At 41.4% G+C, this 23,908-nt stretch overlaps 1 protein-coding gene across 1 annotated transcript in view; it reads right to left on the bottom strand.

Moving 5' to 3' along the window:
- The window catches only part of LOC121646948 (cytochrome P450 2D15-like), a 42,469-nt gene that overhangs the window by 9,956 nt on the left and 8,605 nt on the right, over positions 1-23,908 (bottom strand). Inside the window, exons 5-6 of the mRNA XM_041996089.1 lie at positions 20,003-20,071; positions 680-784 (exon numbers count right to left, since the gene is read on the bottom strand). Coding sequence (XP_041852023.1) covers positions 680-784; positions 20,003-20,071 — 174 coding nt within the window. The remainder of the gene's footprint in view (positions 1-679; positions 785-20,002; positions 20,072-23,908) is intronic.

Genomic DNA, 23,908 nt, shown 5'->3' with positions numbered 1-23,908 from the left:
CCTAGGTCAGTGTAGACCTAAACATGTTCTCAATAGCTGCCCTTTGAAATTACTTATATTTGCTTTAAGTTGCAGGCATTTGAACTGTGAAAGTGATATTTCAGGGTTTCTCATCAGGTCATAAAAAGGGAGCACAAGCCAAGGATTTCACAAAAAGACAGAAAAAAACTGTTCTGTGAACCTTTGGCCAGACTCCAATGAAAATCATTTCAGAATTTTTGGTTTTAAAATTGCATCAGCACATTGTGCGTGTTGATGTTAAGGCTCTTCTTGTTGTTCATAAATGTCTAAACTTCTTCTCCCTCTTATTGATCTGACCTGATTTTAAACTATGAGCCCTCACAGACCCTGTGGTCCTATGGTACCGGCATTTTAGTTGTCACCAAAGCCCACACTAAAACCTACAGTGAAGCCTGGTCCACTATGATGGACCTCATTTGTGGAACAGCCCGTCTGAGGGCCTGGTCCACTGTGACGGGCCCCGCCGGTGGAACAGAATGCTTGATGGCCTCAGGCCTGCAAACACTGTTGATGTTTTGAAAGACTGATCACATCACATACATCGACATTTTGAAGGAATCTAGCAACACCACATAAACATAAACATTTCCCATTTGGTATGTGAACCTGCAAAAATCATATGATAAGCTATACTGTACACCTGGCTTTACACACAAACCTTCTCCAGTTCATCCAGGTAGCAGTCAGCAAAGTGTCTCGGCTCTCCAGGGACTCTGGTCTTCTTGAACTCATTCACCAAACGTCTGGCAATATTTCTACAAGTCTATAGACAACAAACAAAAAAATCTAATTTGTACAAACACAATAAAGACATTATTTATTCTCATTGGCATAGTATGATTCCATTCATCCATCCATCCATCTTCTGCCGCTTATCCGGATGATTCCATTATTTTCACAAATTCTATTTGTCTAAAGTTCATTTTAACCTCCTCCAGATTCAAGGGTGGAGATTTTGACTGATCATTAGAAACAACTCGGCTTTCCTTGTTAGGTTTTCTAAAGGAGATGAGTTCTGGGTGAAGTGCTGGATGAGGAAACAAATGCTCAAAGGGTCAGTGAATGGGAAACAGGTGTAATCAGGAGTCTTGAGACTGACAGGCTGGAACAGGTGCGGACAATCAGGAGAGTGATTACAAGGGAATTTGGCTGGGCAGAATGTGACAGGGACTGGTGCAGGTGTGACTAAGACAATATCTGATTTTAAAACCTTCACTGCTAGGCTTACATTTTGTCTAAAAACAAACCAAAACATGTAACCACTTATAAACAGTACTGTATGTGTCATGAATGACAGCGGAGGTGAGGACCCAAATGCATGCAGTAAGGCAGGAGGCAGAATGATGCTGTTGACCGAGGTTTATTCCAGCACTCAAAACAGGAACCATGACACGACAGGGGTAAACACAAGGACCTGACAAAGACAACTGAAAACATACATACATGATCATGACAGTATGTGTGTGAATGGATTATAGATTTTGTATTGTGTGTTTAGGTGAGTTTTATATAGGTTTTGTAATACATTATTGTAGTGTATAAAAAAAGGCCCAACCAGGGACAAGAGTTTAGAATTAACTCTGGCTAAAAGCTCTGCATGACATCAGCTACTAAATTGTGTGACTATGTACAAATGTAATGTCCCTGTCAAACAATTCAAATTAATAAATAAAGTCAATACTTTAAAATGGATTCAGTTGCATTGTAAAATGAGGGTTTTTGAGAGATTTTGCTAGCAATCATTCATCATTTGGGATTGAAGGAAACCTCACATTAGAATGATAGAATAGCTTTTGGGAATTAAACATCTGGAAGCATCAGAGGAAATGTTTCAGTCTACAGCTGCAAAGGAGCACCACAACCTGTGTGACCTTCCACAGCCGAGATTATACTGATTTTAAAGTTGCTTAATTGCAATTAAATTCTTGTTTTTTCAGGTCTGTCCTCTCCAAAGCTGGAGAGGTTGTGTGCTAGAAGAGGAGCAGAGCCTGACATTGACAATGCAGCAAAATACAGATCGACCTCCGAATCCCTAAAAGCAGGCACCAAGGAGATGCACTTGCTCACATCAAAGGCAGGGGAAGCAGAAGGAGCCGCTGCTGTAGCAGTGGCAGAAGGGGGCGGTGCCTGGGCTTGAGCTTCCAGCTCCAGCCTTCTGAGTCTGACAGTCTTGTCAGCCTCTATTTCCAGCTTCCGCAGGTCAAATTCCATCTGAGCTTGGCGAGCTTGGGCCTTCTCACGGGCCTCCAGCTCCAATCGAGCCAAGCGCAATTTCAGCAGAGCCCCACCACGGGCTTCACTGCTTTCTGAGGAAAGTGGATCAAAGCGAGGAAGTGTAACTGCCGTTTTTGCCCCATTTCTTCACCCCTGATCCCACCTCCTCAGCAGTACCTGCGCTGGGAGTCTGTGGGTGAGGTTCCACCTCCCCATTCGTTGGGTCGCCCCTAGCCAGAGTGCCCTTACACGCACCTGCGGCTTCCACAGCCACCGTCAATACCCCACAAGCTTCCAACTGTTCCACCAGAAGAGCCTTAATCTGGCTCTTGGTGGCCTGTTTTGGGATTACCAGATCAAAATGATCTGCAAGCTGCACAAGATCAGCCTTGCGGCAAGAGTCGAGAGCCACATAAGAGCCACAAAAAACTGATCCAAACTGAAGGACGCAGCCATCCTGATTCTCACTTGAACCAACAAAGTCTTACTCCACGCCAACAATACTCACCGCATATGGGAAACAAAAAAACTCCCGGACAAGCCCCCACTTTGTTACGACCCGCACAGGGGTATAATGGACGTAACAAAAGAATGAGAATTGTGGACAGATGTAAAACCGGGAGATAACAGAATTTATTGATACAAGTGGGAATGAGGATAAATCCAAAAACAACTGGTGGTGAATTAAGTGCTGGGGTTAGTGAAGCTGCTTAAATCAAGAAATCAATATAAGAACTATTTTCTAAAGTTAACTCAAAACAAGCCAGTAAAGACAAAGCTGATAAAAAAAAAAGTGAACAAAAATTGGCCAAGTAATCTATATAGTAACAAAGGGTGAAGCAGCTCCAATACCTAAAATTTAACCAAAAGAATTATAAATCACTACAAATCCAAACTAGCCCAACACATTCTAATTTTACCACTAAACTAACAAAATATAACTAAGGGAGAAGCCAAAAGGGCTTAAAAACTTATCACAAAAGAATAACAAGACAATCAGTCAATACCACAAAAGGAGAACACAAAAGCCCGAACAGTTTTAACACTGTGGGAGATCTACACTAAACTAAGCTTCTCTATTCACAAAACCACCAAACAAAGCACATACTCATAACCAACACTCTCAGACCAAGGACAGACTGTCTGTGCAAACAGTTGCCAAAGAATACACAGCTGCAGATGGCTTTTATTTCCTCAACAGGTGGCTGTAGGGATGGTGATTGACCTGGCAATTATCCAATCAGCTTGATGAAGGCAGAGGTGTGGTGTAAGGAGCCAATCCTCAGTAGGCAGGAAGTAAGGTGTGTAGAACATGACCAATCTCAGATGGGTGACGACACACAGGCATTACCATGCAAAATGAGAGGGCAATTAGTGAAATGACAGGCAGCCGTAACAATTGAGAAAATACTTTAAATAACAGTCTATGACTGTGTCTCAATCCACGCACTTACGTGAGTGCACTGGAATGTAGTGCATAGTGCGCACTAAGCACTTCCTTCTGTAGTGCACACTATCGTGGGTTAGTGCAGACCTAAATGGAGAACTGACGTTTTGCACTTACCGGTAGTGACATACCAGCATTTGAATGTGATTCTTCAGCCTGTGAAAAAATCTGCCCACTTTAATTAAAAAATGCATTTCCTACTTGTGACTTTACTTTCTTTTGTTTACTCCTTACTTCCCCCCACCTGTAAACTACGTTGCATTAAACATCGATGCAGGATCCTCCTCCTTTAGGCTAAACATGAGTTGGTGCTTATTTATTTTTTATGTACATGAACCTACTACGTATGTAAATAACCTGAAGGTTTGAAATGGCTGCCTCGGCACTTTCCGATAAAAGCCTGGAAATAACAAACAGACAGATCACCAACCTGAAAGAGACATCCGGAAATTATCCGAGAAACTGAAGATAAAAAACAATCAACTGAATTCCCTGATGGATGTAGCCCACCAGCAGTCGATTCACATAGCGTCACTTAAAGCGGCTCTCCAGGACACAATGACTTGGGACCCTGCTACCTCGCCCCGGCCCTCTTCCAGCTCCACGCCGAAACACTTGCCATCTTGGTCTGAGGTGGTTTGCCGTCCCAAAAAAGACTCAAATAGTGCTTGCCTGGTTTTATCTAACTGTTTCCAGGTTTTGTCTGATGCTTCGCTGTGACTCTGTGGCTGGCGGGACTGCCGGTGCGAAATCGAGCAGCGCATCGCCGGTCTGGACCAAGGCCCGATGGTCATCCCAGGGCTCCTCGAGGCGTCGAAAGCTTCTGAAAGCCGCGGTGAAAAGACACGCCAAGACACGCCCTGGGAGTCTCGGCCGGGAGTGTGTCACCGCTCGAGCTGGATCCTCCCCCTCTTCTCCTGCGTCCACTGCTGCAGGAGTAGTAGTCACTGACATTAGCTACTCCACCCACCAACTTTCTCATTATCACCCCTCAGCTTCTATCACAGTTATACATGTAGACACAAATGATCTTAAGTTCCAGCAGTCAGAGACACTAAAGATGGATTTTATCAACTTCATTGACAAGATCAAACAGTTAAATAAACACTGCATTATTTCCGGTCCACTACCTTCACCCCGTTATGGAGACGTTAAGTTCAGCCGCATCCGACAGCTTCACATCTGGTTAAAAGGCTACTGTCACTCCTTCAACATCCCATACACCGACAACTTCACCACATTTTACAATAGACCATACCTTTTCAAATCAGATGGCTTACACCCAAATCACACAGGTTCTCATCTTCTCTCCATGAACATTGATCTCACTCTCCAGTCCTGTAAAACTTTTTCAGATTGACGGTCCAGCCAGTCCACACCTCCCTCAATTAAAACTTACTCTCTGATACATAACGTACCAGTACACATCACCAGCAGACAATACAGACATGTCCATCCACGTTCACATACTCTTACCGTCAGATGTCTACGTCCCATACATACAGCTCCCAGTACAGAACACATATCCTCAACATCACAACCAAACTTTCCTGCAACGTTTAACATGGCTCTTTTAAATGTCAGATCACTGTCAAACAAATCTTTTATTATCAATGATCTGATTTTAGATAATAATATTGACTGTCTCTTTTTAACTGAAACTTGGCTCGGCACTGATGCTTCAGTAATCCTCACCGAGGCATCTCCCCCAAATTTAAATTTTTTATTTTTTATCAGGGGAGGTAAGAAAGGCAGTGGAACAGCTTCGATTGCTCAACAGTCATTATCAGCACAAATAATCTCATTGACAAACTATTCTTCATTTGAGCATCACACAATTGTTTTCAACAACCCGCCTGTTTTATTCAGTACAATTTACAGACCACCAAACCCTCCTTCCTGTTTTATCAAAGAGTTTTCAGTTTTTATCAACCATACATATTAAATACAATAAGATTTTAATAACTGGTGATTTTAACCTTCACATTGATAACAGTAGCAATCCCTATGTCAACGAGTTTTTAAACATTTTAAACAGCATGGGTTTTAAGAAACATGTAACACAGCCTACTCACAACACACACCTTGGACCTGGTCATTACCTATGGCCTGTCCGCTGGTGTGTCCTCTGTTGGCGATCTGGCTGTGTCAGACCACTACTGTGTGTTTTTTAACATCACCAGTTTTAGCCAGCGGGAGACCTCGGTGAGAACTGTGAGGAAACGATATATTACTTCTGAAGTGGCAACATTTTAAACCAAACTCCTGCTCAGATCTTACCTGCATCATGTGATTTTATTGTTGACCATTTTAACAACAAACTAAAATCAGCCATTGACTCAGCAGCTCCACTTGAAACAAAAACATTAGGAGTTAAATCCAAAACACTGTGGAGAAGCCAGGAAATGAATGAGTTAAAAAGAAGTTGCAGGAGAGCAGAGAGGAAATGGAGGAAAACAAAATTAACAGTTCATTATGAAATTTTAAAGGAACAACTCAAAATCTACAATAATACAGTAAAACAGGCAAGAAAACTCAAATCTCATCACAAAAAATAAAAACAACCCAAAATTCCTTTTTAAAACAATAGATCTTTTAATAAACACAGATTTTAACAAGTCCTCCATGCCTCCATCAGACGCTGCATGTGAGGACTTTGCAGACCACTTCACATGTAAGATCAATACTATTAGATCCAGTCTTTTATCTCAACAACATGTTGATTTTAACAGAACTGAAGCTTTGCTTTTACCTGAGGAAACACTGGAGAGTTTTGTCCTGGTTGATGCGAAAATGCTTGGTCAAGTTTTCTCCCAACTAAACCTAACAACCTGCCTTTTAGACCCAATTCCCACATCACTTTTAAAAACATTTTATGGTTTCTTTGAGCCTGAGCTTTTAAACATAGTAAATTGCTCTCTTCAGACGGGCGTCTTCCCTGCAGCCTTTAAAACAGCAGTGGTGAGGCCCCTTCTGAAGAAGAGTCATTTAGATCCAAACATTCCTGATAACTACCGACCTGTATCCAACTTCCGTTTTTAAGTAAAATGACAGAAAGAACTGTTTTTATTCAATTGCATGAGTTTCTGAATGAACACAAGATTTTAGAAAAATATCAGTCTGGTTTTAGGACAAACCACACTGCTGAGACGGCCCTTTTAAAAATTGTTAATGACCTTAGACTTAATTTAGACTCACAGAAACTTTCTGTCCTGGTTTTACTGGATCTTAGTGCCGCATTCAATACAGTTGATCACCAGATTTTACTAGATAGACTCAGAAGTCTGGTGGGCCTCTCAGGTACTGTTCTTAAATGGTTTTACTCCTATCTCACAGATCGCCAGTTTTATGCAAGTATGGATACATGCTCCTCAAGGATCCATACAGTCAAGTGTGGGGTTCCCGAAGGATCAATTTTAGGCCCAATAATTTTTAATTTGTACATGTTACCTCTTGGGGATGTCATCAGGAGACACGGCATTGATTTTCAGAGCTATGTTGATGATACACAGCTTTACATTGCCGTGTCTCCCGATGACCTGGAGCCAGTTAACGTCCTTTTAAACTGTATTTTAGATAGTAAGTCATGGATGGCAGAGAACTTCTTACAGCTCAATCAGGACAAAACTGAATTATCGGTCCTGAGGGCAAGAGAGAGATAATTTTATCAAAACTACATAATTTTAATCCCTCTCAGTGTGTGAGAAATCTGGGTGTTCTTTTCGACCCTGAGCTTGATTTTATTCCACACATCAGAAATGTCACAAAGACAGGATTTTATCATCTTAAAAACATCGCCAGAGTCCGCCTATTTCTCTCCCTTGCCAGCACGGAGGTGCTGATGCATGCCTTTATTTCAAGTAGATTAGATTACTGTAATGCCCTGCTCTCTGGTCTTCCTAAAAAGTCCATCTGAAACTTACAACTACTTCAGAACTCAGCGGCATGTGTTCTGACGAGGACCAGAGGGCGGGAACACTTCACACCAGTTTTAAAATCGCTGCATTGGCTCCCCGTGTGCTTCAGGATTGATTTTAAAGTTCTTTTAGTAGTTTATAAATGTCTTAATGGTCTTGGGCCCTCTTATTTATCCGACTTGCTTTTAAATTATGAACCCTGAGGTCCTCTGGTACTGGCCTTTTAGTTGTTCCAAGGGTGAGGACCAAGACATAGGGCAAGGCCTCTTTCCATTGTTACGGCCCTTGTTTGTGGAACAGTCTGCCGGAGGGCCTCAGGGCTGCAAAGAACTTTGATGTTTTTAAAAAGAGGCTTAAGACCTACCTTTTTAGCTTGGCTTTTAACTAAATTTATTTGATCTTAATTTATTTTAGATTATTTTATTTTCATGTTATTTTATTTTCATTTTATTCAACTGTACTATTTATTTATTTATTTATTTTCTTATTTATTTATTCATTCATTTACTTATTTATTTATTCATTCTTAGCTGTTCTTATTGTTTCTTAAGGTTGTTTAATTTTAATTTTAACTCTAGCGTTTTCCTCGTTGGGATCCTCCACGCCGGGGGGCTTTGCCTGCTTGGTCTGGGGGCTGCTGTCGTGGTGATTGCACCTATCAGGGTGGCTGGGGTCCTGCACTGCGGCCTTTTGGCTGTGGTGTGGGCCCTGGTCTGTTCTGATGGGGGCGGTTGCCGCTGTTTGACATGGGTGGACTGGCCCCTGGTGTGGATGGATCCCCATGACACTGATATTGTTTCCTCACAGCTGCATCAGGCCTGATGCTTATCACGTTCAGTATTTTTAATAACATTCAGTTCGAGACAGAAATAAGAGAATCATGTTTGTATAGAATGGGGAGGGAAGGCTACTTGGTGTGTGTGTGTGTGTGTGTGTGTGTGTGTGTGTGTGCAGCTGTGTGAAATATTTTGGTGAGTGTTTCTATTGTTATGTATTCCTACTTTGTTTTGTTTTATATGCATAAATGTTTTCAATCATGTAAAGCACTTTGTGTTGCCTGTGTCATGAAAGGTGCTTTATAAATAAAGTTTGATTTGATTTGATTAGATTTGATTTGACCTTGCTAACATTTCTTTATTGTGAAATTGGTCCATGAAGTGTACTTTTAGAGCTTTAATATAGCTAAAGCTTTTATGTTGAAAGGTTCAGAACAGCGTGGTGTCGGAAACCTGTCGCAACTGCTGCAAAACACATACAGCAGCAGCGGGAAGTCCCATGTGCAAAGAAAAAAGGACAAAAAAAAAAGGGAAAACGCTGATGTTAAGGTGTAAAACAAGCTACCTATAGTCCTTTAGCACCTGGTTGATGAGGGAACAAGGTTAGTAGAAGTGTTGTGTTATGTAAATGTCATTTTGTTATGTGGAAAATGTTATGGGAAAACAGGCGTGGGGGAGCCTGCTTGCCCTGGCGGAACGTTTTCGGCTGGATATGTGATGGATTCCTGGGGAGCGTGGAAAGTCATGTGTCTGTCGATTCTTTCTGTCGAGGACGCTGAGGACATCTATACATTCGGTTTCATGATAACTGGGTTTCTGCTGTTTGGAGCGGGCGGTTTCCTGGCATATCGCAAAATTCGGACACTGTCGGCAGTCACTGGCAAGCTGCCGGATTTCTGTGCTGGTGTGTGCCGAGCTACGAACAATCAGGCTGTGGCGGTACAGGAGCTGAATCGTAAACTGGAGGCTATTCCAGTTCTGGATGGCAAACTGGTTGCGCTTTCTGGGCTTGTACGTGAGGTGGTCACCAACTTGGAGAAGTTGTCAGCTCGGCTGGATGGAAATTGACCCAAAATTCGGATCATTGGGAGTCGCCAGTGGGACCACTGAGAGACTTAAGGCAGACGAAACAGCTCTGGCCTGAACCAAAACAAATGCTGTTATCAAATTTGGCTCCCTGTGCTGGCCTTGATGGCTGGCTGAAAGCTCCCTGGAATGTTTTGTTGATGGACGCTCAGTCCCCCACCCTCCCCTCACCCTCTTCACGGGCGATGGACTTCAACCTGGATCAGCCCTCAAGGATGCCCCACCATCATCAGGTGGCAGAGACTGTGAGGGAGAACTGGGGCAAAGTTCATATGCTCTCTTCTACGCACACACACGCACCACACTCAAGTACACCACTACAGATACACCTCCCCGTTATTCACTGCCTTGCTGTCCTTCCACCTCCTTCCACTCCCGGGCAGTGGGTTCATTGGACGCGCTCTGAGAATGCAGCTGCGTCTGCACTTGCTGCGATGGGAGACCCCCCCTCCCCCCGCCATGTGTTTCTGATGTTGTGATTGTCTGAGTTATGTTCTGTATGTACTGAGGAGTGTTTTTTGTATCTCAATAATGGGCCCTTAGGCCCAGTGTGGAGATGCCTTTTTTATCCTCTCCAGCTACATCTTACTCCCCTAATGTTACCTTTCACCTATATCTAAGACAAGGAGCGCTGTAGAAATGGCTGCTCCGTCAGTATGCCTGTTCTGTTTGTGTCATCATATGTTGTTTTGTCTAGTCTTGGATGGGTTGTACTGAAAACATGAATTTCCCTGCAAAGGGATTAATAAAGTATTTTTCATTTCATTCATTTTTCATTTCATTTCATTTTACATTAAAAACTTACTGCTAAGTGTGAAGTTATGTTTTTACCCAGTAGAGGGTGCTCATGCTCTTTGATAAAGGTTATGCTTAGTCAGCTATGTAGTTTAACCAGTTTCAATGTTAATGTAACATAATAATAAATATAGTTGCAACATGTTGGCTATATTTCCTTTGTTTAAAATGTAAAAGCGTTGCTTCCTGCTTCTATCCCCTGCTGACGCTTGCTGCTTTGCTCTCCTCTTCTGCTTGCATTTTTCTGCCAATATTCTTATTTTTCTAATCAAGAAACTTATGAGCAACGGCTCCTGGATACTTATTAATCACCGGGACTGTATTTTGTGGTAGACTTGGTTGGATACTACTATTTTTTAAGACTCTTACAATCTTGTCAGTGTCACGTCAGCGTGGCCTACAAATAACAGAAGCCTTATCTACAGTTACTCAGGAGCTAAACCTAACTAGCTGCAAGATGCCTCCCTTCTCTACAGATGACTATCACAAACTTCTACAGAGGATCAACATGCTGGAAACAAAGATTCAGCAGCTCGAGGTGAATGTGGAAGTGAATGGATTGTGTGGAAATGAAACAACCTTGCCTTTAATAAAAAACAGCGGACAAGATTGTGCTAACACACAGCTAATTAGGACAAACTTAGCTGGAAAGAAAAAGGAGGACAATGTACGAGCTAATAACTCTTTCACTGATAGTCCTCCCTGGAATGCTTTTGGTGCATACCCAAAGAGTAAATCATCTCACAGTGAAATGGGAGGACAAGTAACAGGCAGAGCCCAGTCTGTTGAGATTAGTGACACGACCGGCTGGCCTGCTCTACCATCCAGACCAAGCACATCCTCAACCCCTCTCATTAGCAAGACACAGTCATGGCCAGTTATCAGAAGGAAAACTAACAAATCCTCTCCACAACAACCGGACATGCAACTACAGAACAGGTTTGCTCCACTGCTGCAGGATTCTGGATCTACATCTGATGATCGGAATGAAATCTCCCTACACACTGAGGTTAGACCAAAAAAGAAATCAGAAAGTTAAAGGCGACAAGAAAAGCAAACGGCTGGGCCTCAGACTCTGATTGTTGGTGACTTCGGTGTGAAAGATGTGAGAAATGTGTATGGAAAACATACAAAAGTACTGTGCTTTCCCAAGGATATGGTATCAGATGTGAGAGGCAAAATTAGGCAAATTGTGGCGGCGCACCAACTGTGGAAAACCCCATCCTGCATGTGGGGTCGAATGATGTTGTGAAACAACAATCTGAGCTGCTGAAGCAGGATTTTACTGAACTGCTGGATACGATCAGCTGTCTGAATGCCCGGATATTCATCAGTGGCCCTCTCCCTCCCATCAGAGGTGGAGTGGAGAGATTCAGTAGGCTGTTAAGTCTGAATGCATGGCTGTCGGCTGTATGTACCACAAGTCCAGTTCATTTCATAGACAACTTCAACTTCTTCTGGGACCGCAGGCACTTTTTTAAGACAGATGGATTCTGCCTGAACAGGTCTGGAGTGAAGCTGTTCGCCTCCAACCTGTTTTATTTTCTGAACAGACACTCTGTTCCCTCGGACAAGGACAACAGGCAGGAGAGACCAAAACAACGTGATAAGACAGAGGGGAGAAAAACCACCTCAGCCCCCTCCCAAAGAAAGCCCCAAAGCTCTTAGCGAGAACCTACCCCCTTCATCTCATCATATTCCATCCAAGACACCCTCCCTCTCCCCATCCTCCCCACCCCTCCTGGAGTTCACCTCCCAGATGAAGCACCTGGTCAATATTGCGACCAAACTAACCCCATGCCCCAGTATGCTTTTGTCCCCCATAAACCCCTCACCAGAGCGGCTAAAGGGAGGGCACCCAGCCCCTCCTGTGCCACCATGCCAGCTTTATGTTTCGGATGTATGATGTGTGGAGGGTTCAGGCTGCATAGATAACAGCAGTCATGATTTTTCCCAGGTCCAGCTGGACCCGTGTTTATTAGAAGGTTCAAAAATATCTGTACTGTTTGGCAACAGAAGGAGAAAAGTAGCTCAGTCAGAACACAGAAAGCTGCTTTCTAAAAGGTTTCCAAGTAGAGTTAACATACCCTGTGAGCCACAGCTTGCCCCCAAACATAGGGTAAACAATTCTAAACCCATCAAGTTAGCTTTATTAAATGTTAGGTCATTAGTAGGGAAAACATTTTTAATTAATGATTTTATAACTGAATCAACCCCTCCCAACTTTAGTTTTATTAGTGAGGTCAGACTGAACAGGAGAGGAGGGGGGGTTACAGTTTTATTTAACGAATCGTTTCAGTGTGAGCAGTTATCTCTTGGAAGTTTTACTTCTTTTGAATACGTGGCTCTTCAGTTGAAAGCTTATTATAATATAATTTATCTAAATTTCTATAGCCCACCAGGGCACTGCGCAGAATTTTATGATGAGTTTAGTGATCTGCTGGCTACAATCTGTGTAGACTTTGACTGTGTAATTATTGTTGGTGATTTTAACATCCATGTAGACAATCCTCAGGACAAAGCAACTAAAGATCTGTGTAATAGTCTGAAGAACTTTGGGCTGACTCAGCAAATAAAACAGAGCCCACACACATTAAAGGACACACTCTAGACTTAGTAATTTCTAGGGGTTTGGATCTTTCCATGGTTACTGTGTGTGATGTGGGCCTGTCTGATCATTATTGTGTTTCTTTGAGTGTACATTTCCTGTTCACACAAATGTCTCAACAGAGGTCATCACAAAACGCTGTATAACTTAAAACACGACTGGGATGTTTAATCAGGTCTTCTCTTTAACACCTGCCCTATCAGGGGGTTCGGCCAATGATCTTGTTGCTAGTTTTAATGCTAAAATGTTAAATATTATGGATGCTATTGCTCCTATTTAGGTGAAGGTCGTCTCTGGAAAGAAAAAGTCTCCATGGAGAAACTCCACACTGGTGAAGCATGGAAAAAGAGTGTGTCGGAAAGCCGAGTGTAGATAAAGAAAAACAAATCTACAGGTTCATTTTGACATGTATAAAGAGAAACTTCACTCTTACAATTTACAACTAAGGAATGCAAGAAAGTCCTATTTCTCTGACATTATTAGCAAAAACTATCATAATGCTCGGGTCTTATTTGCTATTGTTGACAGGTTAATAAACCCTCCTGTATCAGTAGCACCTGAACTTTATTCCACCGAGGCCTGCAATGAGTTTGCCAAATTTTTCACTGAAAAAATTCTGAATATCAGACAAGCAGTTTGTTCATCAACAGCAGGTTCAACAAACATACTGTGTCCATTGAAAACCAGTTTAAGCATCATGACACAGTTCAATCCCATTAACAGCAAAGATCTGGGCGACATCTTATGTCAGCTGAACTCCTCCTCCTGCTTGGACATCCTGCCCACAGGTTTCTTCAAAAGGGTCTCAAAGACTCTGAAGCCAGATCTGATACAGATTGTGAACTTGTCTTTAATTTCCGGCGTCTTCCCAGAACTTCTAAAAACAGCTGTAATCAAACCCCTGCTACAAAGGGACAACCTAGACAAGACACAAATGAGCAATTTGAGATCTCAAATCTTCCTTTTCTAAGTAAGATAATTGAAAAAGCAGTTTTTCATCAACTAAACAATTTTTTAACACAAAACAACGGCTACGATGTCTTCCAGTCAGGTTTTAGACAGCACCACAGCACCGAGACTGCTCTGACCAAAGTCATTAATGACATATGTTTGAACACAGATGATGGAAAAATGTCAGTCTTAGTCTTACTGGACCTCAGTGCTGCATTTGATACAGTCGACCACAATATATTGCTTAAACGACTAGAGAACTGGGTGGGCCTCTCTGGTACTGTGCTACACTTGTTTAAATCTTATTTAAAGAATAGAAAGTACTTTATATCAATAGGTAATTTTACATCTGAGCAGACAAAAATTACATGTGGAGTTCCCCAAGGTTTCATCCTGGGGCCTCCTCTGTTTAACATCTACATGCTCCCACTGGCACAGGTTATAAAGAAAAACAAAATTAGTTACCATAGCTACGCTGATGACACACAGATATATATTTCAATGTCACCAGGAGATCGAGGCCCCATACAGGCTCTTGATAAATGCATTGAGGAGATTAATGACTGGATGTGTCTAAACTTTCTTCAGTTAAACAAAAACAAAACTGAGGTGATTGTCTTTGGTGTGAAAGAGAAACGATTAAAGGTCACCACAGAGCTTCAGTCTATACACCTAAAAACCACCAACCAGGACAGAAATCTGGGTGTATTGATGGACTCAGGCCTTAACTTTGAAAAACACATTAAGGGAATTACAAAATCAGCCTACTATCACCTTAAGAATATATCAAGGGTAAAAGATCTGATGTCTCAGCAGGACCTGGAAAAACTAGTCCATGCTTTCATCTTTAGTCGGCTTGATTATTGTAACAGTGTTTTTACAGGTCTACCTTAAAAAATCAATTAGACACCTGCAGCATATTCAGAACTCTGCTGCTCGAGTCCTCACTAAGACCAAGAAAGTGGACCACATCAGTCCAGCTCTGAGGACTTTACACTGGATGCCGGTTCGTCAGAGGATAGACTTTAAAGTTCTGCTGCTGGTCTATAAAGCTCTGAATTGTTTAGGAATGAAACCTGCCAGAACCCTCAGGTCATCTGGTTCCAGTTTCTTATCAGTTCCCAGAGTCAGAACCAGACATGGAGAAGCTGCATTCAGCTTCTATGCTCCACATGTCTAGAACAAACTCCCAGAAAGCCTCCGATCAGCTGAAACCCTCAGTTTATTTAAATCCAGGTTAAAGACCCACCTGTTCTCTGCTGCATGGAACTAGTTTTTATCTAGAAGTCAAAATCTACATCTTCTTTTAAGCTGGAATCATGTTTTAACATTGTCTTTCCCCACACTGAAATTTTATTTCTTGCATTTTATCTATTTTATTTTAGCATCTTCGTTCTGTTTTTATTTAATTAATTGCAGTTCTTTTAATCTTTTAAATCTTTTATTATTATTATTATTATTATTATTATCATTATTATTATTATTATCATTATTATTAATGCACTTGTATTGCTTTCTGCAACCTGCTGAAATGTTTTATGTAAAGCACTTTGAATTGTCTTGTACATGAAATGTGCTATACAAAGAAGTTTGCCTTGCCTAAAAGACCATGTTAAAATGTTTAATAAGTACACAGAACAGAGATACATAGCAATAGCACTCTGAATAGAGATTGTTAAGAGTTACTAATTATATTTTGCTTATCTTGTAGCTCTTACGGTGTGTTTACACACACGGCTTTTCAATAAAAATTGTGAACCATCAGTTTGAGAGACCATCTTATCAATCGGGGATGCTACAACATGCTGCCTAATTTCAGCGCCGCTCCATTAATGGGCTTACTTTTCCTGGGACAGTCCGCCCAACTAAGTTCTTTGCAAGAAGTTGTATAAAGATTGTTGTGTAAAGATATCTTCACTGAATGAATATACTTTACATCATATAAATCTATTTTAATTGGTGTTTACATTGATACAGCTCATGTCTGGCAAAAGGAACTCATTTATAGAAATCATAGTTTAAAACAATGCAATGTAGTGAGGAAGATGATAAAACAAGGATGCAGCAAACTTGTTACTGAAACATTTTATTTAAATATTTACCTGAATGAACATCAAACACCACAAATATTAAACACAAACATTACAAAACCCTTTCTAAACTTGCCATGAGGCGCTCCTCCCTTCTAGCTCTCTTTCCCTGGCTTCGTCTTTCCGCTGCTGCTCTCTCCATTTCCTCAAGTGCCTCCACATAATGCCTGTTGCTCTCTTTTAAGGCAGCAACCATGTCCTCCACCCTGTCTACTCACTGTCTTTTTGGGGTCGACAGAGTGGAGATAGTGCCCCACTCCATAGGAGGGGGTGTGGTCACTGCCACTGCCACTGCCACTGGCTTGATGAGGCAAAGAGAACAGGTGGTGTCACAGACAGCCTGCTCCCTACTGCCTCATCCATGAGGTTGTACCTCTTCCAACAAGCGACACCAGGTTCTCCTTCTTTCCATCAGGGCCTCACCTTCCCTGCAAGGCCTCCTTCTTTTAAGAAGACATTGGTGAACACACATTGGCAGCGTATATAAAAGTGAATATTATTTATGTTTATATGTACTTTATAGGTACTTTGCAGACTCTTATCTAAAGTGGTGTACAATCTAAATATAACATTAGTTCCATTAGCCAAGAACAGACAAAAATGCAGTTCAGAGTAAATTACACTATTTTGTGGTTGTGTTCAGCCTGTAGTTCATAACTGCTTATAAGTTACGGTCTGCACACATTTACTTGTAATTATTCAGCACCCAATCTAAACAGTTATGCATACATTTATACTTACTTGTAAGATTTAGTATTCCTCTTTCCAGTGAACGAGGGACTGGCTGCCCACCAGTGAATAAGAGCCCTGGTGTCCTTATCTGTCCCTGCAACATCCAAAATACCTCAATATAAATTAGAAAAATAAAACTTAACCTGGCAGAGCCAAGTAGAAGAAAATTACACACCTTAAACTGTTACACTTTAACAATAATTATACTACTGCAGTTTACTACAGTTACAGTTAGAGCGTTACCTTGTAAACATTTGCAACTACAGCATTGTCAGCTGTACCATGGTGATAGGCCGGTTCTCAAACTGGCGTTGTTTCCAAATCAGTTTTCAGATCAAGGACCATTTCATTTACATCACAGACACCACAGTGCTGAATCTGGAGGCTCAACAACGATGAATAAACATGCAGAACCTATAGCATTAATCATTTCTAACACTTATAGCTGATCTACATCTGTGAAACTGTCTAAAAACTGCTAACATTTACGTGTGCTAACTCTACTGAGTCGGTATAACCGCAGCCTCCAACAAACGATCAGATCCATAACTGTGGTCAGGGATAGAAGAGATAGGTAGCATGCTGCCATATATATTAGAATTATAATCAAATAACTTCATACTTACATCTTTACAAAATAGCTTCTGCGTGCACTGGTACCGCTGATCCGTTGGCCGCCATTATTCAGCTCTGGAAAACTGAGTGAAAGTCCCTCCCCTTCCACTACGTCAGGAAGATGCCGTCCGTTTAGTGCACATAGTGTTCATTGTTTCACATTAGATTTTTGGCCGAGTTTAGGGTACTTTTGGCGCACTATGCACTTAAACATAGTGTTGGAACATAGTGTTGGAAGTACAGAAGTGCGCAGACTGAGACACACCCTGTGACACTTCACCAAGTTGTACAAGCATTTGTCTCAGAATTGATTTTAATACAACGGTAACACCATCCCTATGCCTGCTGCACCAGCACCTTTCCGTCATACGTTCCCGTTTACACATACAGATGTAGCCCACTGCTGTTATTTAAGGTTGGTCAAATTTAAATAACAGACAAATAAATGAAGTCCGCACACCAGAAGCTGCTTATGAAAATGTATTAAGTGATACTGCCCTTTCAGTCCAGCACCCAGCAGCAGTTACTTTGTGTATGAAAAGTGCTCTATAAATAAAAGTAGATTTGATTTGATTTGACTTTCCACAATGGCTCTTAATACACGGCTAAACATACTAAAGAACTAACTCATGTTTCTAAATATAGATATAATAACAAATGCAGTTTTTTCATGGAATAATTATACTGAATTTCCACAACATAATGACACTAAAAGTATCAGGAATATTTTTTATCTATTTTTCTTGTCATTAGGTTGGAAACTATGGAGTTGTTTTTTTGTGTTTGTTTGTTTTGGGGTTTTTTGTTTGTTTTTTTTTTTTATAATTTTTCCACAAATATCTACATCCTATAGAAGAAAGTCTGTATATCCTCTTTTGGCAAAGTTTTATGTTTTTCTCTGGTTAGCGTGCGAGGAATAATATTTAACAGTGTTAATTAATTAATGTGTCAAGCGATAATAACGCGTTAACGTGCCCAGCCCAAGTATATATTTTAACAGTCCTGTTCTAACTGACGTCATGCTGTTTGATTATGATGTTGGGTGGCTAAAAGCTAGCGTGGACCCACTGATGCTATTAACTGATAATTAACTGTTCCCCATCAAGGATGGCGCTAGCAGACTGAACACTTTCCAAACCAGTTCAGCACTTATGTGGTCAGACAGATATATTCTGAAAAAAAAAACATGCACTTGTTGGTGCTGAAAATCCGTCTGATTTTCCAAATTCCTGGTTAAAAAACTCCCAAACATCCAGCTGACAGAGATATTGCTGTCTGATTTACCTTACCTTCACCATTTACAGCTACCTGGTCAATGGACAGTCACACTTCACGGGAGCAGAATTAAAAAGCATAAAGTCAGATTAGAGGTTTATAAATATTTTGTGGCAGAATGGGAATCAGGGGTTCATCTGTGGAAAGTTCCCCAAACAAAGTATTTCCTCTTCATGTCAAAGCTGAGTAGAAACAAGCAGATGCAGAAAACGTTACCGCAATGTAAAGATTAGGGATGTCCCGGTGAGATATTTAGGAGTTAACGTTACTAACAATTACTAGGAGGAAACATTGCTGTTTAAAGACTGTTTGGTTTATTGAGACCACAAAGGAAAATCCATGTCCAGCTTTTCATTAACACTGGAAGCTACCGTCACCGTGGCAATCCGCGGTGGAGGTCGGATTAGTGGAACATCCAACCAGTTTCACCACGGTCACATTTCCACTGGGAGAAACTGGAGCATGTTTGGTTCATTCGCTACTTCACAAAAAACATGACTTGCGTATAAACTTTTTATCTGACCGTTCTCCCAGTTACACATAAACAATGTTTCTGTGTTTTTGGTTTTGGTTTTGGTTTTTGGTTTTGAATGAATAATTTGTTCTCTTGTCTTTTCTGCTTGCTGTCGTCTTTCTAACTTTTCCTGATCATCCTTTAGCTTCTTTTCTCAGGAGTGCAGACAAACAGGAAGATGGATGTGACATAGGCTGGAGACAACGGCTTGTCTTTCACCCAGGGGAAGACACAATCAGCCTCAATTACATGTCCGTTAGCAACTGGCTAACATGAAGTTTCTGGTCCTGGGAACAAAGTGCTACTACACAGCTGAGAGTCTCAGACAGTTTCCAGTTATCTGGTCTGACAGCAGCAACACATTCAGCCGTCGTTCAGGGTCAGCAGCAGTCTGAAAAAATACAATCCCATCCTTGGGATATAGACTGGAACATGGATGTACCATTATTATTATTATTATTATTATTATTATTACATTTTATTTTTATTATTATATTTTTTTATGTGAAAAGCTAGCTGTAGACCTGGGCCCGTAGCAGGAGGCCTGCTTTGTTGCTTTGTTTATCTTTTTGCCACCAACAAATGTCGCCAACATGCAGGTCACATGATCAGTAATAAAACATGAGAATGGTCCATATATATGATGTTCAGTCCTTCAGTTCTCCCTTTTGACGTGATTGTAGAAACACATCTTTAGGGTAGCGCTTTCTTTCTTAAACCTTGCAACCATCAGAGATGCTGTGTGTGATACTGGTTCCACCCTATCGTATGGTTCCATGTGAAGGATGGTAAATGGATGGATGGATGGACAGACAGATGGAATTTGGGTGGATGGATGGATGGATGGATGGATGGATGGATGGATGAATGGATGAATGGATGAATGGATGGATGGGTGGATGGATGAATGGATGAATGGATGGATGGATGGATGGATGGATAAAGAGATTCTCCACATTACCTCATGATTCTTGAAGGCCTTCCTGAATGGCAGTGGCAGGTTACGAATTATGGGGAGAGAGTTATATATCTGTAAAAAAAAAGATGTATCGTTAGTTTGAAGAGTCATTTAGGAAGCAAAAGGACCTGCATGTGGCCAGTAGAGGGCAGTGATACTTGTTATCAAAATAGACAGAAGTCAAATAAGGGCCCTGCTCAGTTACCTATGGCCCTTTTTCCTCTAGTACCTACTCAGCTGAGCCGGTGGGTGGGGTTTTCCATCAGAGGTTTCCCTGGCTGAGTAGGTACTTCTTTTTGCATCTACTCTGCTGATTCCAAGCGAACCAAGTCAGGTAGAAAATATGACGTCTACCGACTCCAGGTCACTTATTGGCCAGGGAGCTGCTTTACTGGATGAGTCATGAGAGCCACTCTAGGACCCTTTCATTTTCCAAAACCTGGCATCAGCTACTGTTGAATTATATTGTTGTTCGCTAACTGCTACTAAACCTCAGAGAAAGTAGACCATGTGATTTACCTACTCTGTAGTTGTTGATGTAGTAAATGGGTGCACAGAGATCATCACGGTGGTCCAACAATGCTTTTTAGGCATTTCTATATTTTAAATTAATGCTGCTGTTTTTGTATGTAGACAACAGCCTAGCAAGTAGCTCTGCATGCCTCTGCCCCAGCACCAGCTGTAGCTTTAACACAGATACCAGCTGACCCATTCCATTATTTTTGCACATTGTACATAGTTTGGAATTTGCTCCTGACTTCAATAAATAACCCAGTGAATGTTTTGTGACATGTCTTTATATGTTTTGAGAGATGTGCTCTCATTTAATTTTTCTTTATTATGCCCCTGCAAATGTTTAGTTTCGTTCATGATGTAATGTGGTGATCATGTGACCTACCTGATCATGTAATGACCTGCAGGTGTACTAAATCAAAGGTTGTGTTCCCGCAACACGGTGGTTCACAAAGAGTACATGTGCTGTGGTTGTGTCACGTTAAACGCTGTGATAAAATAAATCTGCTAACAGGTTACAGGCCCAGACTCATAACGATAGTTTGGCTAACTTGCCAGGTGAGAGTTACGATTACAGCGTGCACCTGAGAGCTGGAATGGAGTGATCTGCAGCAACATAAGCAGAAAAGACAGAGACGCAGTGCCGAGTAGCTGCTGGGCGAGACTCATTTTTGATGGTGATGAGAAAAGTTCTGAACTGTGGGAAAAAAAGTTTTTGGGCCACCCCTGTCTAAAGGGTTGAAAGACACTATATTGAATGAACAAGCTCCCAATGATGATGACAACAAGGAGAAAAATGCCTAGGCCCACACAGTGCTCATTCAGTTCCTGGATGATAAGAGCCTGACGCTGATTATGCATTACGCAGCAGATGATGGATGCACAGCACTGAAGATTCTCCGGGAATATTATGCTGGAAAAGGGAAACCCAGGATAATACATTTGTACACCCAGTTAACCTCCTTGTAAAAGTCATTGAGAATGTCACTGAATATGTCATCAGGGCTGAGACTGCGACCACTGCCTTGAGAAACACAGGTGAGGCGCTTAATGATGGCTTTTTGATAGTAATGGTTCTGAAAGGGCTGCCAGAGACTTTCAAACCATTTGCAATCCACATGACTCAGAGCAATGATAACATGACTTTAATGTGACAGTGGTTTCCAGGCCATGACGCACTGCGTGGAGTTGGCTGAGGGAGTGGCCAAGCACAGAGGCGACGCAGATCCTGGGGATACGTAGGGGTGTACAGGGCCATGGTGATTTTCAGTGAGAGGAACAATGTTCTCCTCCATAGAGACGGTACTGAATTTCCCATACACGTACACAACAAGCTATGCTATCCGCACACATCAGAAAATGACTGCAATGATCAATGTAAGAGCCTTGATTTGCAGAGTTGGCATGAAACCCTCGGACACTGCAATTATGCAGATTTAATGAAACTAAGCCATATTGTTGATGGGATGGAGATTAAGGGGGAACAAACCTATCCTGTGTTGTGAAGTCTGCACTCAAGGGAAGTTTGTTCAGACAAGGAACAGAAGACCAGATGTAAGGGCTAAGGCACTGCTTGACATGGTGCACGCAGATTTAGCCGGTTCCATAGACCCAGTTTTACAAGATGGGCTTAAGTATGCACTGTCCTTCACAGATGACTACTCTAGTGCTCTGTTTGTGTATTTTTTTAAGAAATAAAAGTGACACTACAAGCTACTGAGAGGTTTATAGCTGATCCGGTCCCCTACGATAAAATAAAGTGCATGAGATCTGACAATGGGACAGAGTACACAAGCAGAGGGTATCAAGCATTAATGAGCAGGAGTGGTATTACATCAGCCCCATATTCTCAACACCAAAATGGTACTGCTGAGTGAAACTGAAGAAGTCTGTTTGAAATGGCCCGGTGGCCAGGAAGGCATTTTTGTCGGATATGACAGGAATAGTTTAGCTTATATGGTTTACTATCCCAGCAACAGGAAATTACATAAACATAGACATGTGGAGTTTTTAATCCAGAATGAATTAGGAAATGCTTGATGCTGAGGATGACAATCTTGTAGTTCAAAGTAAAAGACAATCTGTAAAAGCCCTGCTGAGACCTGTTTGCTCACAAATGGCAGAGAACCAGGAAGTGGTCACAGAAATCGATACAGTGGAGTTCAATGTAGACACGGTGAAAGCAGAAAAAGTAGAGAAAGCAAATGATGAAGAAAAACCTGCAGAGAGGGGCTATCCTGACAGAGAGGGGAAAAGCTAGATTACTATGGTGACTGCATTTGTGGTTTTGAGGATGAATTGACCACTACTGACTACTGGTACAGACTTGTGTGTAATGTACCTCAGATATACAAAGAAGCCGTAACTTCAACAAAAGCAAATGAACGGCTTAATGCTATGGATGACAAAATGCAATCATTAAAGGACAATGCAGCATTTACCCTGACTTCTCTACCAGAGGGCAAAGGTATAGTGGGGGGTAAATGGGTCTATGCAATTAAAAGGAAGGAAGGTTAAAGCCAAAAGAAAGGTGTAAACTATGATGAGACTTTCTCTCATCTCTCATCATAGTTTACACCATATGAGTAGCATTTTGGTGTTAGCACAGCAAGCGGTACAGGACAATCTGATTGTTCACCAGATGGATGTAAAAACAGCCTTTTACATGCACCAGTCGAGTGTGACATTTACATAGAACAGCCTGAGGGTTATGAAGTTAAACCTAAAGAAAATGGTAAACTGGTGTGTAAACTGAAGAAATTCATGTATGGTCTAAAACAGTCAGGGTGCAGTTGGAACAAGTTGTTGCATGAATATTTGTGCGAGAAACAGTTTGTACAAAATCCAGCTGATCATTGTGTTTATAGCAAAGTTACTGACAAAGAAAAAATCCACATCATCATATGGGTAGATGATTTGATTATTGCTGCCAGTGATGACAAAGTATTGACTGATGTAAAAGAAATGCTGAAGTCCAAGTTTAGAATGAAAGGGTAAAGTAACGTATTTTTATATTGACTTTGAACAAAGTGATGATTGCATTAAGATGTCACAATGCAAGTATGTTAAAAACATAATGGAGCAATTTCTTATGCTAAACGGTAAGCTGAGAGCTACCCCCATGAACAAAAACTTGACTCAAGTGATGATGCTGAAGAAACGAGTGATGTCAGGAAATATAGAAAAGCAGTTGGTAACTTAATCTACCTAGCAACTTGTACAACTTGTACCAGCTCAGATGCCACGCCAGGTATATTCCATGAAGTCTCATCACCAGATGGTAGTCAATCACTTCTCTTCAGAAAGTAACACCACCTTCTCTTCAGAAGGTAACGCCATTTTCTCTTCAGAAGTTAATACCATCCTCTCTTCAGCCCAACGGTTTGCAGTGGTAAT

The sequence above is a fragment of the Melanotaenia boesemani genome, chromosome 10 (assembly GCF_017639745.1).
Source record: "Melanotaenia boesemani isolate fMelBoe1 chromosome 10, fMelBoe1.pri, whole genome shotgun sequence".
In the NCBI taxonomy this organism is placed as follows: domain Eukaryota; kingdom Metazoa; phylum Chordata; class Actinopteri; order Atheriniformes; family Melanotaeniidae; genus Melanotaenia; species Melanotaenia boesemani.
Note: the sequence above shows the minus strand (reverse complement) of the source record. Positions and strands in the feature narration are given on the sequence as shown.